Source organism: Euphorbia lathyris, chromosome 9 (assembly GCF_963576675.1).
Source record: "Euphorbia lathyris chromosome 9, ddEupLath1.1, whole genome shotgun sequence".
Lineage (NCBI taxonomy): Eukaryota > Viridiplantae > Streptophyta > Magnoliopsida > Malpighiales > Euphorbiaceae > Euphorbia > Euphorbia lathyris.
In genome coordinates, this window is record NC_088918.1 from 12,066,784 (window position 1) to 12,083,031 (window position 16,248).

The following is a 16,248-nucleotide window of genomic DNA, read 5'->3' on the forward strand; positions in this document are numbered from 1 at the left end:
TTACAAAATCTTTATTTTAGTCATTTTGAAAAAAAAAAGACAAATAAAAAAGAAAACATGGATAAGGTAGCGAGAGGTATGGAACCTGAGTAACGACATAAATAGAATTTTATCTCTGAAAAATGAAACTATAACAACTATTGTTTAATAAAAAGAAAACAACAACACAATTGAGAACAAAAATAACTACAACATATGAAAAAAATCGAATAATTACCTTGAGAAACATAAGAATTTCTTGTAATTTTTGGCACTTTTGTGTTTTCCAGTTTTAGTTGTTCATCCATCTTCTATTTCTGTCGGATTTCTTTAATTGAAGCTATCAGTTTGGAAAAAAAAGACAAATAAAAAAGAAAACATTGATAAGATAGCGAGAGGTATAGAACCTGGGTAACAACAAAAATGAATCTGAAAAATGAAACTATAACAACTATTCTTTAATAAAAATAAAACAACAACATAATTGAGAACAAAATAACTACAACATATAAAAAAAAATCGAATATTTACCTTCAGAAATATAATACTATCTATCGTGACCAATGAATATAATGGTGGAATACTATCTATCATGTTTTATATAGAAGTTTATTTGTGACTTTTGGATTTCCTTTGCTTTATGTTTTTTCATCTTCCCGTAACTCTTACTTTCTTTTATTATTTTAATTAATAAGCTAGTAATTATTTAATATATTATAAATATAAATTTGTTATTTTTTTAATTAATTAAAAAATTTTAATCTGATTCTTTACTGCGTTGACAACTCATCAAAAAGACCTCTAAAACACTTCTTCTCATTTCTCTTTGCTTCCGTAATTATATATAGTATAGATTTTCTTTTATAAAAGATAATTGCATAATTTATCCTTCTACAATATTTATGGCTAACGCTCCATTAATGGATAGTTTTTAGATAAGTAAACATGAAAGTTTTGATATTATATGTTGATTTTGACATATCAACATCAAAGTCGTTGTAGTATAGTGGTAAGTATTCCCGCCTGTCACGCGGGTGACCCGGGTTCGATCCCCGGCAACGGCGTTAATTTTTTGCTGATTCCAATATTTATTACTTATATTATTTATTTGTTTACAAAGACTATAAGCTTTCCAGTAGCTCAGTTGGTTATAGCGTTGGTATATCAGTCGAAAGTTACAGGTTCGAGCCTCCTCCGGACCATATTCATTTTTTTTTCTTTTCTGGTTTTTTTTTTGTCTTTTCCGGTTGTCTTTCACTTTTTGGGCTTTTTGTCTTTTCTAATTTGTTGCAGTTTTTGGGCTTTTTGGTTTTTCTAACTATTGAAATGATTTCCGAAGGATTATTACAAGGAAATTGAAAACAATTATTGAATTCAGTCATTTCAAATAAATATTTTCAGTGCTTTTTTAATCAAAATAAGTTTGATAATTGTAACTCCTCATCCACTTAAAAATAATAATTAAGTTAAAATTCATTTAAGTGATAAGTAAAAAAAAAATTTTTTGACTTAAAATTACATGTTAATATACTCAATGATGAGTTTTTTTTTTTTTTTAGTAACACTTAGTTTTGGATATAAATAAAAGTTTCATAATTTAAAACTTTTTCAAAAATATTTAACATTTAAAATTAATATTTAAATTTTTTTTTTGAAACAAGATTAAATTCATTCCTTAAATCGAATCAGCAACAATAGTTTCCTGCAACCAAGCCGGAGCAGAAAAAGAAACAAACTCGCTAGCATTGGACAGGGCATGTCGTGCAACAACATGAGCGCCCCTGTTCGCTAGGCGTGGAGAGAAAGACACTTTATAATTGTGTCGACTACTTAATAAAGCCTTACAATCCTGAATGATTGACCCATAAACAGACAAGTCTGGATCAACCGAATTGACACTATTAACCACAATCAAAGAGTCACTTTCAAACAAGACATTAATACAATTAAGATAGACACACCAATGCAATGCCTCACGTAGAGCTAATGCTTCAGCTTCCCTAATATCATCAACAATAGGGATTATACGACTACGACAAGCCATGAAGGATCCATCAGAAGATCTAAGTAAAGCTCCCACCCCACTTCGAGATTCAGCTTTAAAGGTAGCCGCGTCACAATTGCATTTGACGAAGCCTAAAGGGGGGCGAGACCAGCTAATATGTCGTACCTGTGGCATTGTCATCTGCGCCGTATGCTCAAGCCGATGGGCAACAGTATTATCATTGGCGTTGGCATCGATGATGATGGAAGTGGGCAGCCTTCGTTGCGCAGCAAGGCGGGCGGTGACTGGTTGGCCCGCCTGAGGATCTAGACTTGGGAGATTCTGTGCGATGCTGACATCGGATTGGGCCACTGAGGGCGTGGACCGGTGACGGACAGCAGCAGGGAGGTTCTTCATCTGGGACTGGCGCCAGGCAGCAAGGTAGTTATCCGCAAGAGAGATAGCCGTTTCTGGTAGTTGGATTTTGCTCTCCCAGACTATCTGATTCCTTTGATTCCAAATGACCCAAAGAGTCATTGCCATCTTGGTTATGGTTTCCTGATCATTGGACAAGAGTACCTGCAAAATAGAACCCGTTAGATAATCAGGTTGGAATACATCCGTATTGATCCCGGATAGGTTCCAACATTCTTGGGCGTATACACAATCCACAAAGAGATGATGGTCATGCTCAGTATCAGAGTGGCAGAAGGGGCACTGCGTTGGGATTGACAACCCCCTCCCTGCCAATCTATGTCTAGTGGCCACACAGCCTGAGGCCAACTTCCACACAAACATTCTAACTTTTGGGGGAACATGCATCTTCCAAATTCTACTCCACCCATCATCCTGATTCACATCACCATATCCATCACAAAGCGCTCTATACCCTGATTTACTTGTGTACATGCCATTTTTGGTAAAATTCCACATTGGTCCATCTTCTACTTCTCTGGTTGGTAAAACCATCCTACACACAATTTTGGCATCTGCCTCGGTCAACAACTCTTCCACCTTCCCTCTATCCCAAATTTTCCTACCTTGAATAAACAGGTCAGCCACTCTTGTATCATCCTGCTCCATAACAACATCCCCCTGGATCCTAAAAGGTGCCACAGTATTCACCCATGGGTCTTTCCACACAAATATTGACTTACCATCCCCAATTCTCCATCTAACTCCCAGTCTCAGTACCTCAATGGCTCTCCAAACACTCCCCCAAACAAAACTAGGATTATTGCCTAATTTGGAGGAAAGAAAAGGGTCTCTAGGGAAATATTTAGCTTTGAACATTCTACCCACTAAAGAATTTGGAGTAACCATCAACTTCCAGGCCTGTTTACCTAATAAGGCTAGATTGAATTTTTGGAGGTTCCTAAAACCCAAACCCCCCTCTTTCTTATCCCTGCTAAGCCTATCCCAACTTTGCCAATGAATCGATCTCCTGCCCCCTGGTTTCATACCCCACCAAAAGGAATTCATTATCTTCTCCAAATCCAGGCAGAGGGATTTAGGTAATTTAAACACACTCATACAAAAAGTTGGCAAAGCCTGAGCAACCGCCTTAATTAGCACTTCCTTACCCGCTGCAGAAAGGAATCTAAAAGACCACGCACTTAACCTCTTCCTGAGTCTATCTTTAAGGAAACTAAAAATTGCTACTTTGGACTTCCCAATAAGTGAAGGGAGACCCAAATAACGACCAGTATCCAGAGGATGAAAGACCTGAAGAGAGTTACATACCTCATTTCGCAGATCCAATCCAACATTCGGACTAAAGAAAATTCCAGATTTTTGCAGGTTGATAGCCTGACCAGAAGCAGCAATTTTGTTACATTCATCCATAGAAGCCCTGAAGAACAGGAAGCTGTCATCTGCAAAGAACAAGTGTGTAATAGTTGGCGCACCCCTAGCAATGAGGCACCCATGGAGGGAACCCTCATTCGATGCCCTTGTAATCAGGTTAGATAAGACTTCAGCACACAGTATAAATAGGTACGACGACAGAGGATCACCTTGTCTCAGGCCCCTACCAGGGTTAATCGGGCCCACAAATGTACCATTAATCGACACAGAGTACTCCACAGTAGAAATGCATAACATGATCCAATCAATCCACTGCCCATGAAAGCCTAATTTTTGCATAACAAGTCTCAGGAAGGTCCAATCAACCCTATCATAGGCCTTGCTAATGTCCAATTTTAGGGCCACCTCACCAATTCTACCCTATTCTTTCTCTTCATAAAGTGTAAAGACTCAAAGGCCACCATAATGCTGTCAGAGATAGACCTGCCAGGGACAAAAGCCGATTGAGACTCAGACACCAGGAAAGGTAAGACAATCTTGAGCCTATTAGCCAGGACCTTGGCATCAATTTATAAAGCACATTGCACAGGGAAATAGGGCGAAAATCCTTCATACAATCAGGCCTATCAATTTTAGGGATAAGAACAATCATTGTGTCATTTAGATGTGGGGGAAATTCCTTTCGGGCCAGATAGCCCTTGCATGCATTAACAATCTCTGGGCCGATGAGGTCCCAAAAATGTTGAAAGAAGCCCGGATTTAGCCCATCAGGGCCAGGGGATTTATCAGGGTGCATTTGAAACATGGCAATCTTGAATTCTTCAGAAGTAAAAGGGGAGCACAGGTCAGCCTGCATTTCAGGCGTAACAAGAGGGACCAGGGTATCCACGGCATCATAACATGGGCTAATAGGACCAGCAAACAGATCAGAGAAATAGGCTTTAGCAATAATCCCCATATCATAAACTCCTTCTACTACCAGGCCGTTCATATCCTTAAGGTGGCGAATGGTGTTCCTCTGCTTTCTAGCTTTGACACAGGCATGGAAAAACTTAGTATTTTGGTCCCCCTCCTGTAGCCAGAAATTCTTAGCCCTTTGTTGCCAAAATCTAGCTTCACAATCAAGAAGGGAATTCAACTCACTCTTGGCCTGAAGAAAACTGACCACATCAGCCGGAACATTGCTATCCACAAGCCTATCCAACTTCTTCTTGCATCCCTCAATTTGCTTTCTAAACCTCAGCCGATACTTCTTTCCCCATTGTTCCATACTGCTGGCACAGGCAGCCAGCTTTGCAGCAAGGTTATGACAGTTACTGCTTAGCCAACAAGACCTCACCAAAACTTTGAACTCAGGATCTAAAAGCCACTCTTGTTCAAAATGAAAGTGGTTACGCCTCACTTTACTAACCGGATTATCGAACTCTAAAAAAATAGGTGCGTGGTCAGAATACGCTGAGATTAGAGTCCGAAGCCGATGTGTTGGGAATCTGTCCGCCCAGGCACTAGTGACCAAAGCCCTATCCAACCTCTCCCTGACCCACAATCTAGAACCCCGACTCCTTTCCCATGTAAATTGACTGCCCTGTGTAGGGAGATCAATCAAAAGATTCTCTTCCACCACCTCCTGGAACCGGCGCATCAGCCCCTGAGGGTAGCCTGGGCCCCCAACCTTCTCTGAGTCAGATAGAATGCAGTTAAAATCCCCAATAACCAGCAAAGGGAGAATCGAACATGAGCACAGTTGAGTCAGGAGTCTCCAGGACCACACATGATTCGCTCGGTTAGAATGACCATAGAAACCTACCAACCTCCAATCCCCCTTCTTAGCATCATGCATCTGAACTTCAATATGATGATCCGAGAAAGAAACCACTGAAGCCATGTCAGTCTTCCTCCAAAGTAGGGCAATACCCCCACTCCTACCCCTACAATCGACTGCAAAAGAACCTTCAAATCCAAACTTCCTCCTTAACCCGTCAATAGAGGAATTAGTAACCAAAGTTTCAATCAGGAAGACCAAATCCGGCTTACTTGTCTTAGCAAGCTCACCGAAAGAATGAACTGCCCGAGAGTTCCCCAGCCCTCGGCAGTTCCAGCTCAGGCAATTCATAATCCTCGGCGGACCTGCTCCCCAGGTCGCGACGTTTCTGTGTCAAGAGAAAGGGTAGAATCTACCTGAGATGTAGAAACTGTCCCCTTCGGAATGTTCAGACTCAATTCGGATCCATTTCCCTGCAGCTTGCTCACGATTGCTTGCACAGAAATCGAATCCGGGCCCGCACGTCTGCGTTTGCGGTCATCTGCCAGTTCTAACCCCTCCTCATCACTATCCACTGCCATATTGTCTACCTCACCCTCCCGTGTACTCTGCATGCTCGCACACCCACTCCCCACTACCTTCTTGCCTTTCTGTTTCTCACTTAACTGTCCCGCAGGAGTATTTTCCTTTCCTGCCTCCTTTTCTACGTTTGACTTCCCTGTTATCGGAGATTTAGTACCTATGATCTCTTTAGTACTCCCACTACCTTGTAATGAGATCATACCCTGGCTCCCCGGCTCTCTCAGCCACTTCACATTCAAGACATCCCCTACCCTTCGAGTCGGTGCCTTCAACCAGTCTCCCCATTCCCGTGTAATCTCCTCAGGCTTTAACATGAAAATTTTCTCACAAAATCTATCAGTATGTCCCAGCAACCCACAAATGTAACAAAAAGTGCCCAACCTCTCATACTTGAAAGATATATAAGCCCACTCCTCCTTACCTTTCCTAATCTTCTTCATCCTCTTCAAGGGTTTTCTCACATCAATTGAGATTCTTAGACGCATAAACAGCCGTCTCAAGGCAGCATTATTATTAGGGTCATACTCAAGATACTTGCCAATGAAATCCCCAATTTGTCTACCTACACTTTCAGACATAGAGCCTATGGGTAAATCATATATTTGAACCCAAAAATCTGCAGTATTCAGTTCAACCAACTCAGGGGAAGGCTCATCCTTCCAAACAGCAAGCACAAGCAAGTGATTATCAAATGACCAAGGCCCCCCAGCCATAACACGAGACATATCAACTGCATGATAGAATTCAAATATGTACTTATTCGCTGACAGTTCAGAGATTGCTACCCCCCTCCCGGGTCTCCAAATGGTTGCCATTCTGGCCTTCATGGCGACCGTATTTATTGTTCGATCCGAAAGAAACCGACCAACCAGAGTTAGCCCACTGTTTTTAGCAATAGGATTGGAGGAAGGACCACTAAGATCGAGGGCCTCCTCCTCCCCGTCGGAAAGGGACAGGTTATTTAATTCTTTCTCCACCCCAGCCATATCAAAGCGATGAACCCAGATGATTCAACAACAACCAAAGGACAGCAAGAGACCCCAAACAAGTAGCAGATAGAAACACAGCAAGCAATTCAACCAAAACCACAGCCCAGGCACTAATCAAGAGCAAACTGAAAATAATACCCAAAGCAGAACAGACAAGGATAACAATGGCTCAATACAGCCCTTGTAGAAAGCTTAACCTGACTACTAACCACAGAATATCCACAAACTTCAAACAGAAAGACAAAACAGCACAGAGCCGATCCCAAACCAATCAGCAAAAGCAACCAGAAAATCAAGAGAGGCAGATAACTAACCGCGTCACCACAAACGGGTGAAATACCGCCGGAATAATCACCAGGTGCTATAAAAATGAGAGGCGATCAGTTCAAGACAGACAAACCACAGAATCCTCGCCGGACTTAGCAAGAATCGACGGAACTGAAGACGCAGATGGCGCAGCACAGGGGAGACGGCGAAGGAAATCGCAGGGAAACAAAGCGAAACAGCAAGAAGGAACAAGCTCTCACAACGCCGGCGGCGGAGGAGGGACAGCCGGACTCGCGGCGGCGCTGATTCGCGACGGCGAGGGCGGCAGAAAAATTATACGTTGACGGCAACGGGATTGATTGCAATGAGGTTTTCTGTTTTGCGATTTTGGGGCATCATTCTGTTTTTAGGGATGGTATATTATTATTATTATTATTATTATTATTATTATTATTAGGTTCAATATTTAAATTTTTAGTATTTAATATTCAGTTTTATCAAATACTAGTTAAATAAGAGTCGGTTATTTCGAGCTTAATGATCTTATTTAGATTGTTATTGCATATACAATTGATGTTCAAAACACTAGTTTCTAAGTAAGAATTTGATGACGAAATCACTAAAATTTATCATCTGATGTTGCTGCAATTGAACAATTTTTTAGCTACTACGCCATTGATACCATGTTTGGAACTTCAGTAGAAGAGCTGAAATATAACGGTAGTCACTGAAATCGGTAATATAATCACACGATTATGTGCATTGGAAACCAGTGTTTGAGACATCGGTTTTGTACACCGTCAGACAATTCAATTGTTTCATCATAACCATGGTCTCTAGAAGTAACAATTTCTAACACGTCAATACGATTTATAGAAATAATTATGATTGAGAGTATTAATGAACCATAATATCTCGCAAACTATTTGAGTTTGACTCAGTCAAAATTCGACTCAAGCTCAGAATGAGCTCGAGATATTGACTCGAACCTGAGTTTTCTTAAACTCCCTCAAAAGCACATGAACAAGTTCGATTATTTTTGAATTCATAATAAATTTGTGTGTTCTTCAAACTTAGATTCACTCCATGCTAGGTTTGAAAAGAAGCATTCTTTGTGGATTTAAGATTAAAATCCCCACCCGACCATCGATTCGTATCACCGAATCTAAAATTTTTAGCTTGACAAGCTTCAAGCTCAAGCTCACCGATTTTTTTTGACGAGACTAGTCTACCAAACTTGGTCTCGGTTCAGCTAGTATATACTCTGTAGACACGATTACTATTTTTCTTGTATTTATGTATAATCATATAGAACTATATAGATAACACTATACCGTCGTAACACAATAAACCAAATACGATTATAACAGTCAAACCGAATTGACAATCGTAATGTTGTCCTTCTACAACAATATAGTTCAACTTTTCCATTTATAAAAGAAAAAAAAAATCAGTTCATAGTCTTCTACAAGAAATTATTGTCTCACATCAAAAAAAATAATGTTGTTCAACACAATCATGCTGTAGACATTATGCAATCAATAGCCTCTTTGCAGATTCCTGTCATTGTAGCCTCAGGCCCATAAACCTGTAAACAAGACAAAAAAAACACACACAAATGGTTTCAAAACTACTCATGTGGCGCGTTGACCGGTCACAATTACCGGCTGTACACTTTAGTCGGAGGTCACAAAGGTTGTACACTTTGATGTGTAAAATTGAATGTTTTACACCAAAGTGTGAAATGGGACAACAGTTGTACACCATGTATGTAATTTACCCCAAGATGTAATGACTCGGTTCTAAGCGGGTAGCATCGGGATGAAAGTCCCGAGCAATGAACAACCCCAAAGGATGGAGAGAAGGGCGGAAATAAACTGAATCTCATATTAGAAATGCAACCTAGATCAACATGTCGTACATGGAGAATATTGCCCATTTTGCTCCAAGTATCATTTCTAAAGTCTTACAGGTTTAAAATAAGTCTATGTATTAAAAGCGCATCTTAAACCAAAGCACCGGCCTTCTGTTTCCTACGTGAGATTCGGTTCACTCATGCCTCCATCGTCATCTTTTAGAGCGCTCCTTGCTCAATCTTCCACCTCGGACTCACTCGGGTCATTACATAAGATTTTCCTACTCTTTTAAGTCCAGAAAAATGGATGAATCACTCATGAAAACAACTAATCTATGTTGCAAGGAAACTCTTCTTCATTAGGGTTTCCGTTTTAGTATCTTTTCCGTTTCCATCACCGTTTTCTAGCTATAATTTTTTAAGAATAACGTTTCCAAATATCTGTTTTCATTTCCGTTTCTGTTTCCGTGCAACATAGCAGCTAATTTGTTAATTTATACCTCAAGAGGAACACCAAGCTCTTCTCCGAGAGCTCGCATCTTAGCCAAACCAGTCTGATAGTTTGGGCCACCTCTTCGAACATAGATGTGCATTCTTGACGCTTTCAACTTTGATTCCTGTTGGGAGGAAGTAAATATTAGCAATATATGAGAAAAAAGGCATAGAAAAAGATGAAGCTGCAGCTGGAGCTGGAGCGAAGAATAAACAAAATAATACCTTTTCTCTGAGGGCTCTTATAATACCATTGAAAGTTGCTGCAACATCTGTGAAGTTAGCAATGCCGCCACCAATTAGAAGGGCTCTCTTACGACCATCAGGATCCGAAGTAGCACACTGTAACAAGTTCACATTTTTCTTCAGCATATGGAATTCAACATGATCAGTAAACATGTATTAAAAGTTACAGTTTTTTTTAGGCTGAATAGTGAATACATCAGGATCCCTTAAACTTCGGCCTAAAAATTGATTGGACCCCTGAACTTGACCTAGGAAACCGATTTCCCCTCCTGAACTTTAAGGATGTATGATCAGCCTCCTGTAACTTGCTTAATGTGATATGATTAACCCTAATTGCTAGGTGATGGCATACAAGAAGATTTAGGTAAGTCGTAGCATGTATGCTTTAACCAAGTTCACGAGGGAAATAGATTACTCTAACCAAGTTCAGGAGGGCATAGATCACTTTAAGCAAGTTCATGGGCCAATAGGTCATTTCAAGTAAGTTCAAGGGGCTAATGACGATATCTCCAAAGCTTATGAGGCCAATTGGCTTTTTAGGTCAAGTTCACGAGGGCTCTCGTGTATTGAGGAGGGTGTTTTTTAGGACAAAGCATCAGCGTCGGCTATTTCCATTGTAGACTCCGTCACTAATACCAAATCCGTAGAAATTCTGAATAGACTATAATTACCAACGAAAATTTTAAATTACTGACGGAAACATCGATCGTAACTATAAATTTTCATTATTTCTCCCTAAATTGGGGTCAACGCTAAATCCGCCCCCTGAACATGATTATTTAAAAAAGTAATGCAAAATTTTGTTTTCTTACATCAATCACAACTCTTGCGTATTGCAAGACTTCCTCCTCATTTGGAGCTCCACTGTACTCTGCATAGTTTCCAAGCTCCGACGCATAACCCAAATCTCCAACCTAGTCAAGCAGAAAAGGGAGTGTGAAGCCATTAAAAACACAACAGATATCTCTCAACAACGGCAAAATGAATGCGAAAGATGCTACATGAAGCACTTACAGTATCAGCATAAATAACACTGGCACCACCTCCAGCTACCATTGTCCAAATACGTCCTTTTGGGTTCAGAACAGTGAACTTCAGAGACGCACTTGTCTGAAAACGCGAGAATGTGATTAGTCTATTCAAATTATGTCCAAAGAGGTAAGAGCAAACACGGGATCCGAAGAGCAAACACGGGATCCGAATTTACGGGGACAGAAAATCACAGAGATGGTCGCCTATGGGGATGGAGATGGAGGACATTTTATCCCCAATACGACATGGGGATGGAGACGCACTATCCCTGCCCCATCCCAGCATAAATCCCCGAAAAATATCCTATATATTATTAAAATATGGGGTATATATGTACTAATAACAAAGGATAATATGCTTTTAAATACAAACAAATAGCATAATTGGAAAAGAAAGAGAGATTAATTAACAAAACATAGCTATTCTTCTCATCTACTTAAAAAAGATCATTAGTTTTATTGTTAATTAATTGCCCGTGAAACAATCATTTTGAGGTTTATTCGACAAAAATACTTCAATGTGAAAATGTACTCATTGGGATTCCTGCTATCTATTGGGGATCAGCAAGGGAAGGGGATGGCCAGATGGGAACAAAAATATCCCAAAATCTTTAGGGGGATTCTCGATATTCATCCCCCAAGTGTTAAGGACGGAGTGAGAAATGTATCTCCGTCCCGCCCGTTGCCACCCCAAGACAACACATGATAGAAGTCATAATCATGATATTTTCAATGGAATTACCTTTTCATCCAGTGAATGAATGAAGCTTTCTGTTGGGCTAAGAACTCTGCCAAAAGGAAGAGGAAATTCTATGTTTCCCCACCTGATGCACATAAACGTACAAGGACGAGACAAAATCGCATTATTTATGGTTCTTTAAAGCAAAAAAGAGAAACATCAACAAATATATACATACTTATTGAAGTTCTTAAAGGCAGCAGTGTCATCAAGCTCTCCTCTCATGTCCAGTGGATATGGCTCTCCATTGACCAGGGTGAATGGGTTCATTTCTAGAAAACTGAAGTCAAGATCTGAGAACAACACAAATACAAGATATTGCCACAATAAGAGAGGTTGCTGAAAAAGGGATAAATGAAAAGATTATAGTTTCTGCTCATTGCTAAAGTATTTTCTACCTGTGATCCTTCTTTCACATACTGTGTTCAGATAAAGGCAATCCAACTATTATTGACAAGAAAGAATTTCTCCATGTCAGAAGTGTTTGACATGGAGAAATGGAAATTTTCAACCATACATACCTTGGAAGACTGTGAAGACACCAGTTATGAAGTCGCCAATTTTACCTCGAATCTAAGATATTATGAAAAAAATAGGATCAGAAAATGCTAAATGCATTCGTAGAAGAACACCAAAGAGACAACAGTAAATGTTGTAATAAAGGTCAATTTGGGAGTGGAAGGGTCACATGGTTCGGAGCATGGTGAAAGTTAGTCACTTAAACTTGTTTATAAGTAATCTATTGGCCTAATACATCACTAGCCCCCCAAAGTAGTTCAAAAAAGTCCAATGATCCCTTAAACTTTGAAAATGACTGATTAATCCCTTGAAGTTGCTTAAAGTAACATGATTAACCCCCTAAGTCATACTTGGCAGAGCAAGTGAAGATTTGGATAAGTTGGAGCGCGCATCACTTTAAGCAAGTTTAGGAGGGCAATAGGTCACTTTAAGCAAGTTTAGGGGGAGTACTTTATTTTAAACAAGTTTCAGGAGTTAATCAGTCGTTTTCAATGTTCCGGGGGAGGGAGAGGGCAATCAGCTGTTACGGCCAACTTGGAAGGACTGTGTACGTGTTATGCCTAGAAAGTTTCAAATCAGAGAATTACAACTTAACAACATAAGGAATGCCACATAGGTGCTTTACCAAAAAATTTATACACTGTATTGTAAGTTACAATGATGTCTTCCAAAAGGGGATGATCTCACATTAACATTCTTTTTATACTCATCTGACACTGATTCTTCAGATATGTATGAAAAACCCTTCTTTTGATGTCTAATATGAATTCCATGCCAAATGATGTTAAATATTGGTTTCCATGTGTAAAGAACAATAGAGAAATTGGAAATGTTCTTTGCATGGTATCTGAGCTGCCCTAGTGTGCAGATTTTTTAGTTTCTATCAGTTTGCTCACTTTGAGCAAATGCTTCTCTTTATTTTTTGGAACTAGGGTTCCAACCATTCATTTCCGGCCTCCCTGTCTACTTTGTTTCTGCTTTGGATAACTTTTTCGGAGGACAGTTTCTTTTGTGCCGTGTTTATTCTGGCACTACTTCTGTTTGTGGCTGCTGAATTTCTGCCTCTGTTATCTCTGTTGTGTTTTTTGGTTGATTATTTTAAGTCATTATGTCAGATATTAAAAATGAATTGCACTTTAACTACCAGCTTAAGCTTTTAGTTCAATTGGTTCAGTGACATGGTATCGGAGCCTCTTTGACCAAGGGTTCGATTTCCAGAAACCTTATTTGTTGATTAAATTTCAGGACATGGTAAGATGGGTCTGTGTTGGCACACGCTTCAAGCCGAGTGGACATTTGCATGCGGAGTGTGTCAGAGATTAATATGAATTGTCAGCTTAAGCTTTTAGTTCAATTGATTACATGACAAAGATAAAAGAAAATGACAAGTAGCATGAATATACTGAAATTCTGAAACTAACCTCCAAAGGAAGTGTAGCAATCAATGGAGCACATGCCTCCAATGTCAAAGTCTTTTCAGTAGGAAGGAATATAGTCTTAACCTGTATCAATAAAACCAAGATCATCTCAGCAAGCATATTTGGCTAACAATTTAACAAATTTCACCAGCAATAACAAAATAAAGAACAATAAGAGCAGAAACAAGGAGAAGCATCAAAATTAACAGCATGGGAATATGGGGTTTCAAATTGAGTTATCATGTCATAATTGTGTGATTATTATGGTATAGATGACGCAAAAGTAATATATCGTGTCAAGCAGGTTGCCTCTGTAAATCATATTCTCGTGTCAGAAATTAACAGCCCTACATAGATATGTATAGTTGTATACCTTATCCCAGTTGTCTTCAATTTCAATGCCTCCACATTCCGAAAAGCTAATGGTGCTCCCAAGTCTTTCAGAAACTACTGAAAGGTAAAATTCTTGATCATGTGGAACAAATGGCTCAACAATGAATGTAGAAATTGGTGCCTTACAACCACCCATCTCAACCTAAAACAAAACTGAATTAGCATATAATTGATGGATAAAATACACCAATGGCCCCTCAACTTTAGCGTTAGTAACATGATGATGGCCCTACATTTCAAAACCGAACATAAAAATCTTTCAACTTTGACATATACTAAAATAAAGGTCCAAATGTTTGACCACTGTAAATGCCGGTTTACACTGTTCAACAGTCATTTAGTTAGGGCTGTAATGGAACAGAGCCAAGCTTTAGCATGCTCATGCTTGTCTCCACAGAAAATTAACGAGCTCGGGTCATTAAGGATATTAACTGTCCGTGAGCTTCACGCGAGCAGCTTGTTTATTTTGTTCGCGAGCTGTCTGCGAGCAACTTGTTAGTTCTGTTCATGAACTTTACTCGCGAGCAACTCGTTAATTCTGTCCATGAACTTTGCTCGCGAACAGCTCATTAATTATGACAATAAGCAAAGATCGTGAACAAAAATAAGTAGTTTTACGTTTCCTCCTTTATAGAATAATAGAAATACTATTAATAAAAAATAATCATCACAATCTTGTTCATGAACATTATACTGTAATCGAGTTTGTTCACGAATGTATAACCGAGCCCTGCTCACGTGCTTTCGAGCTGAGTTTCGTTGTACTCAAGCTCGGCTTGTTTACCAATTAAGTCTCAAAATCGTGCTCAAGCTTGGATCATTTACAAATTGAACCAAATAAGATGAGCTTTTATAGAGCTGAACACCGAGTCGCTCATGAGCTGCTGGACTGGACTCATTTACATCCCTACATTTAGTGACCATTTAGACTTTTATGTTACTATATGCCAAAAAAAATTTATGTAGGGTTATCATGTCAGTAATGCTAAATTTGAGGGATCATGTGTGTATGTCAACCCATAATTCATCTAGATCATAAAGAACAGAACAAGAACTTCAAAAAATGTAGAAACTAATTAACTAATCACCTCAACACCAAGACGTCCTTTCACAAATTCAGCAACTTGAGCTAGATCTAAATTCAAAGCTACTAAACCACTCTTCCCTCTTTTCCCAAACAGCATATCAGGCTTCACTACCAATCTTGAAGAAGAAAGCCATGACTCTTTGTTCGTTAGCTCTGAAAAGTCCGTAGACTCCGACACCTACACAAAAACATAAACTAATCATAATCGAACCCAATTGAATTTCACTAAAACCAAATCCACCAATTTCAAAAACAAACCTGAGCAGAGCAGATCTGTAGATCGATTCCGGAAAGACGCTTCAAGTGCTGCTTGAGAAGTCTTTTGGAATCATACTCTCTGATCTTCTTCCGGGCCATTTGAATTCAAATTGGAGAAGCGTAACAACAGAATCAGTAAGGGTCTCTGTTTTGATATAATGTATGCTCTGTTTGTTCAGCTGAGGAGGAAGAAAAAGGACTAAAAAAGACCAGAAATTGAAAGAGAAGAGAAGAGAGAAAGCGGATTAAATTAGCTTGAAAGAGACGAAATTAGAATTCACCAAACTGAAACCCAACCAACGCCCAACAAGATGAATTGGAGAGGAGAAAGGTGAGGATTATTGGTGGGAAGTAAGGGAATGGTGGGCGACTTGGGCCAGGGGAAGTTGGAGCCATTTTCTAAGAAATAAATGAGTATATAAATAATGGATAAGGTATAAATTTAGGTACAGCTGTCAATTTTGTAGTCGAGTCATGTTCGTGTCGTGTTATTTTTGAGTTCGTGTTGTGTCATTTTTGAGTTCGTGTTGAAAAGAGCATGTCGTAATGCCTTGAATCAGTATAACCACTGTTCAAAACGAAGGCCGCCTCAACCGCCTAGGCCCCACCTAGGTGCTTGAAATCGAGAATACGTCCCGATTTTCTTCGATTAGTCCCTCTAGGCGTTTTTTTTATTCCTAGACGTTTTTTAGCCGCTTGGGCTCCGTCTAAACCGCCTAGACCGTTTAGGCGCCGCCTAATTGATGATGAAAAAATCATTTTATATTGTGAATTTAATTTTTTTCTTTATTATATTTCACTTTTGAGTTGTTTCAATGATATTGTTGTTAAAATGTTGATA

The 16,248-nt window shown here is 39.4% G+C and overlaps 1 protein-coding gene and 1 non-coding gene across 2 annotated transcripts; one reads left to right on the plus strand and one right to left on the minus strand.

Moving 5' to 3' along the window:
* Window positions 1-971: 971 nt before the first annotated feature.
* On the plus strand, window positions 972-1,043 carry TRNAD-GUC (transfer RNA aspartic acid (anticodon GUC)). The gene has a single exon. It is a non-coding gene; the product is annotated as a tRNA-Asp (tRNA).
* Window positions 1,044-8,708: 7,665 nt separating this feature from the next.
* Window positions 8,709-15,801, minus strand: LOC136206254 (ATP-citrate synthase alpha chain protein 2). Its single transcript, XM_065997235.1, has 12 exons — window positions 15,408-15,801; window positions 15,151-15,327; window positions 14,043-14,204; window positions 13,673-13,753; window positions 12,254-12,305; window positions 11,911-12,025; window positions 11,736-11,817; window positions 10,977-11,072; window positions 10,775-10,876; window positions 9,942-10,058; window positions 9,725-9,841; window positions 8,709-8,957 (listed from the first exon to the last, which is right to left on the minus strand). The coding sequence occupies exons 1-12, from the start codon at window positions 15,504-15,506 to the stop codon at window positions 8,886-8,888; spliced, it is 1,272 nt and encodes a 423-aa protein (XP_065853307.1). The 5' UTR covers window positions 15,507-15,801; the 3' UTR covers window positions 8,709-8,885.
* Window positions 15,802-16,248: the final 447 nt, after the last annotated feature.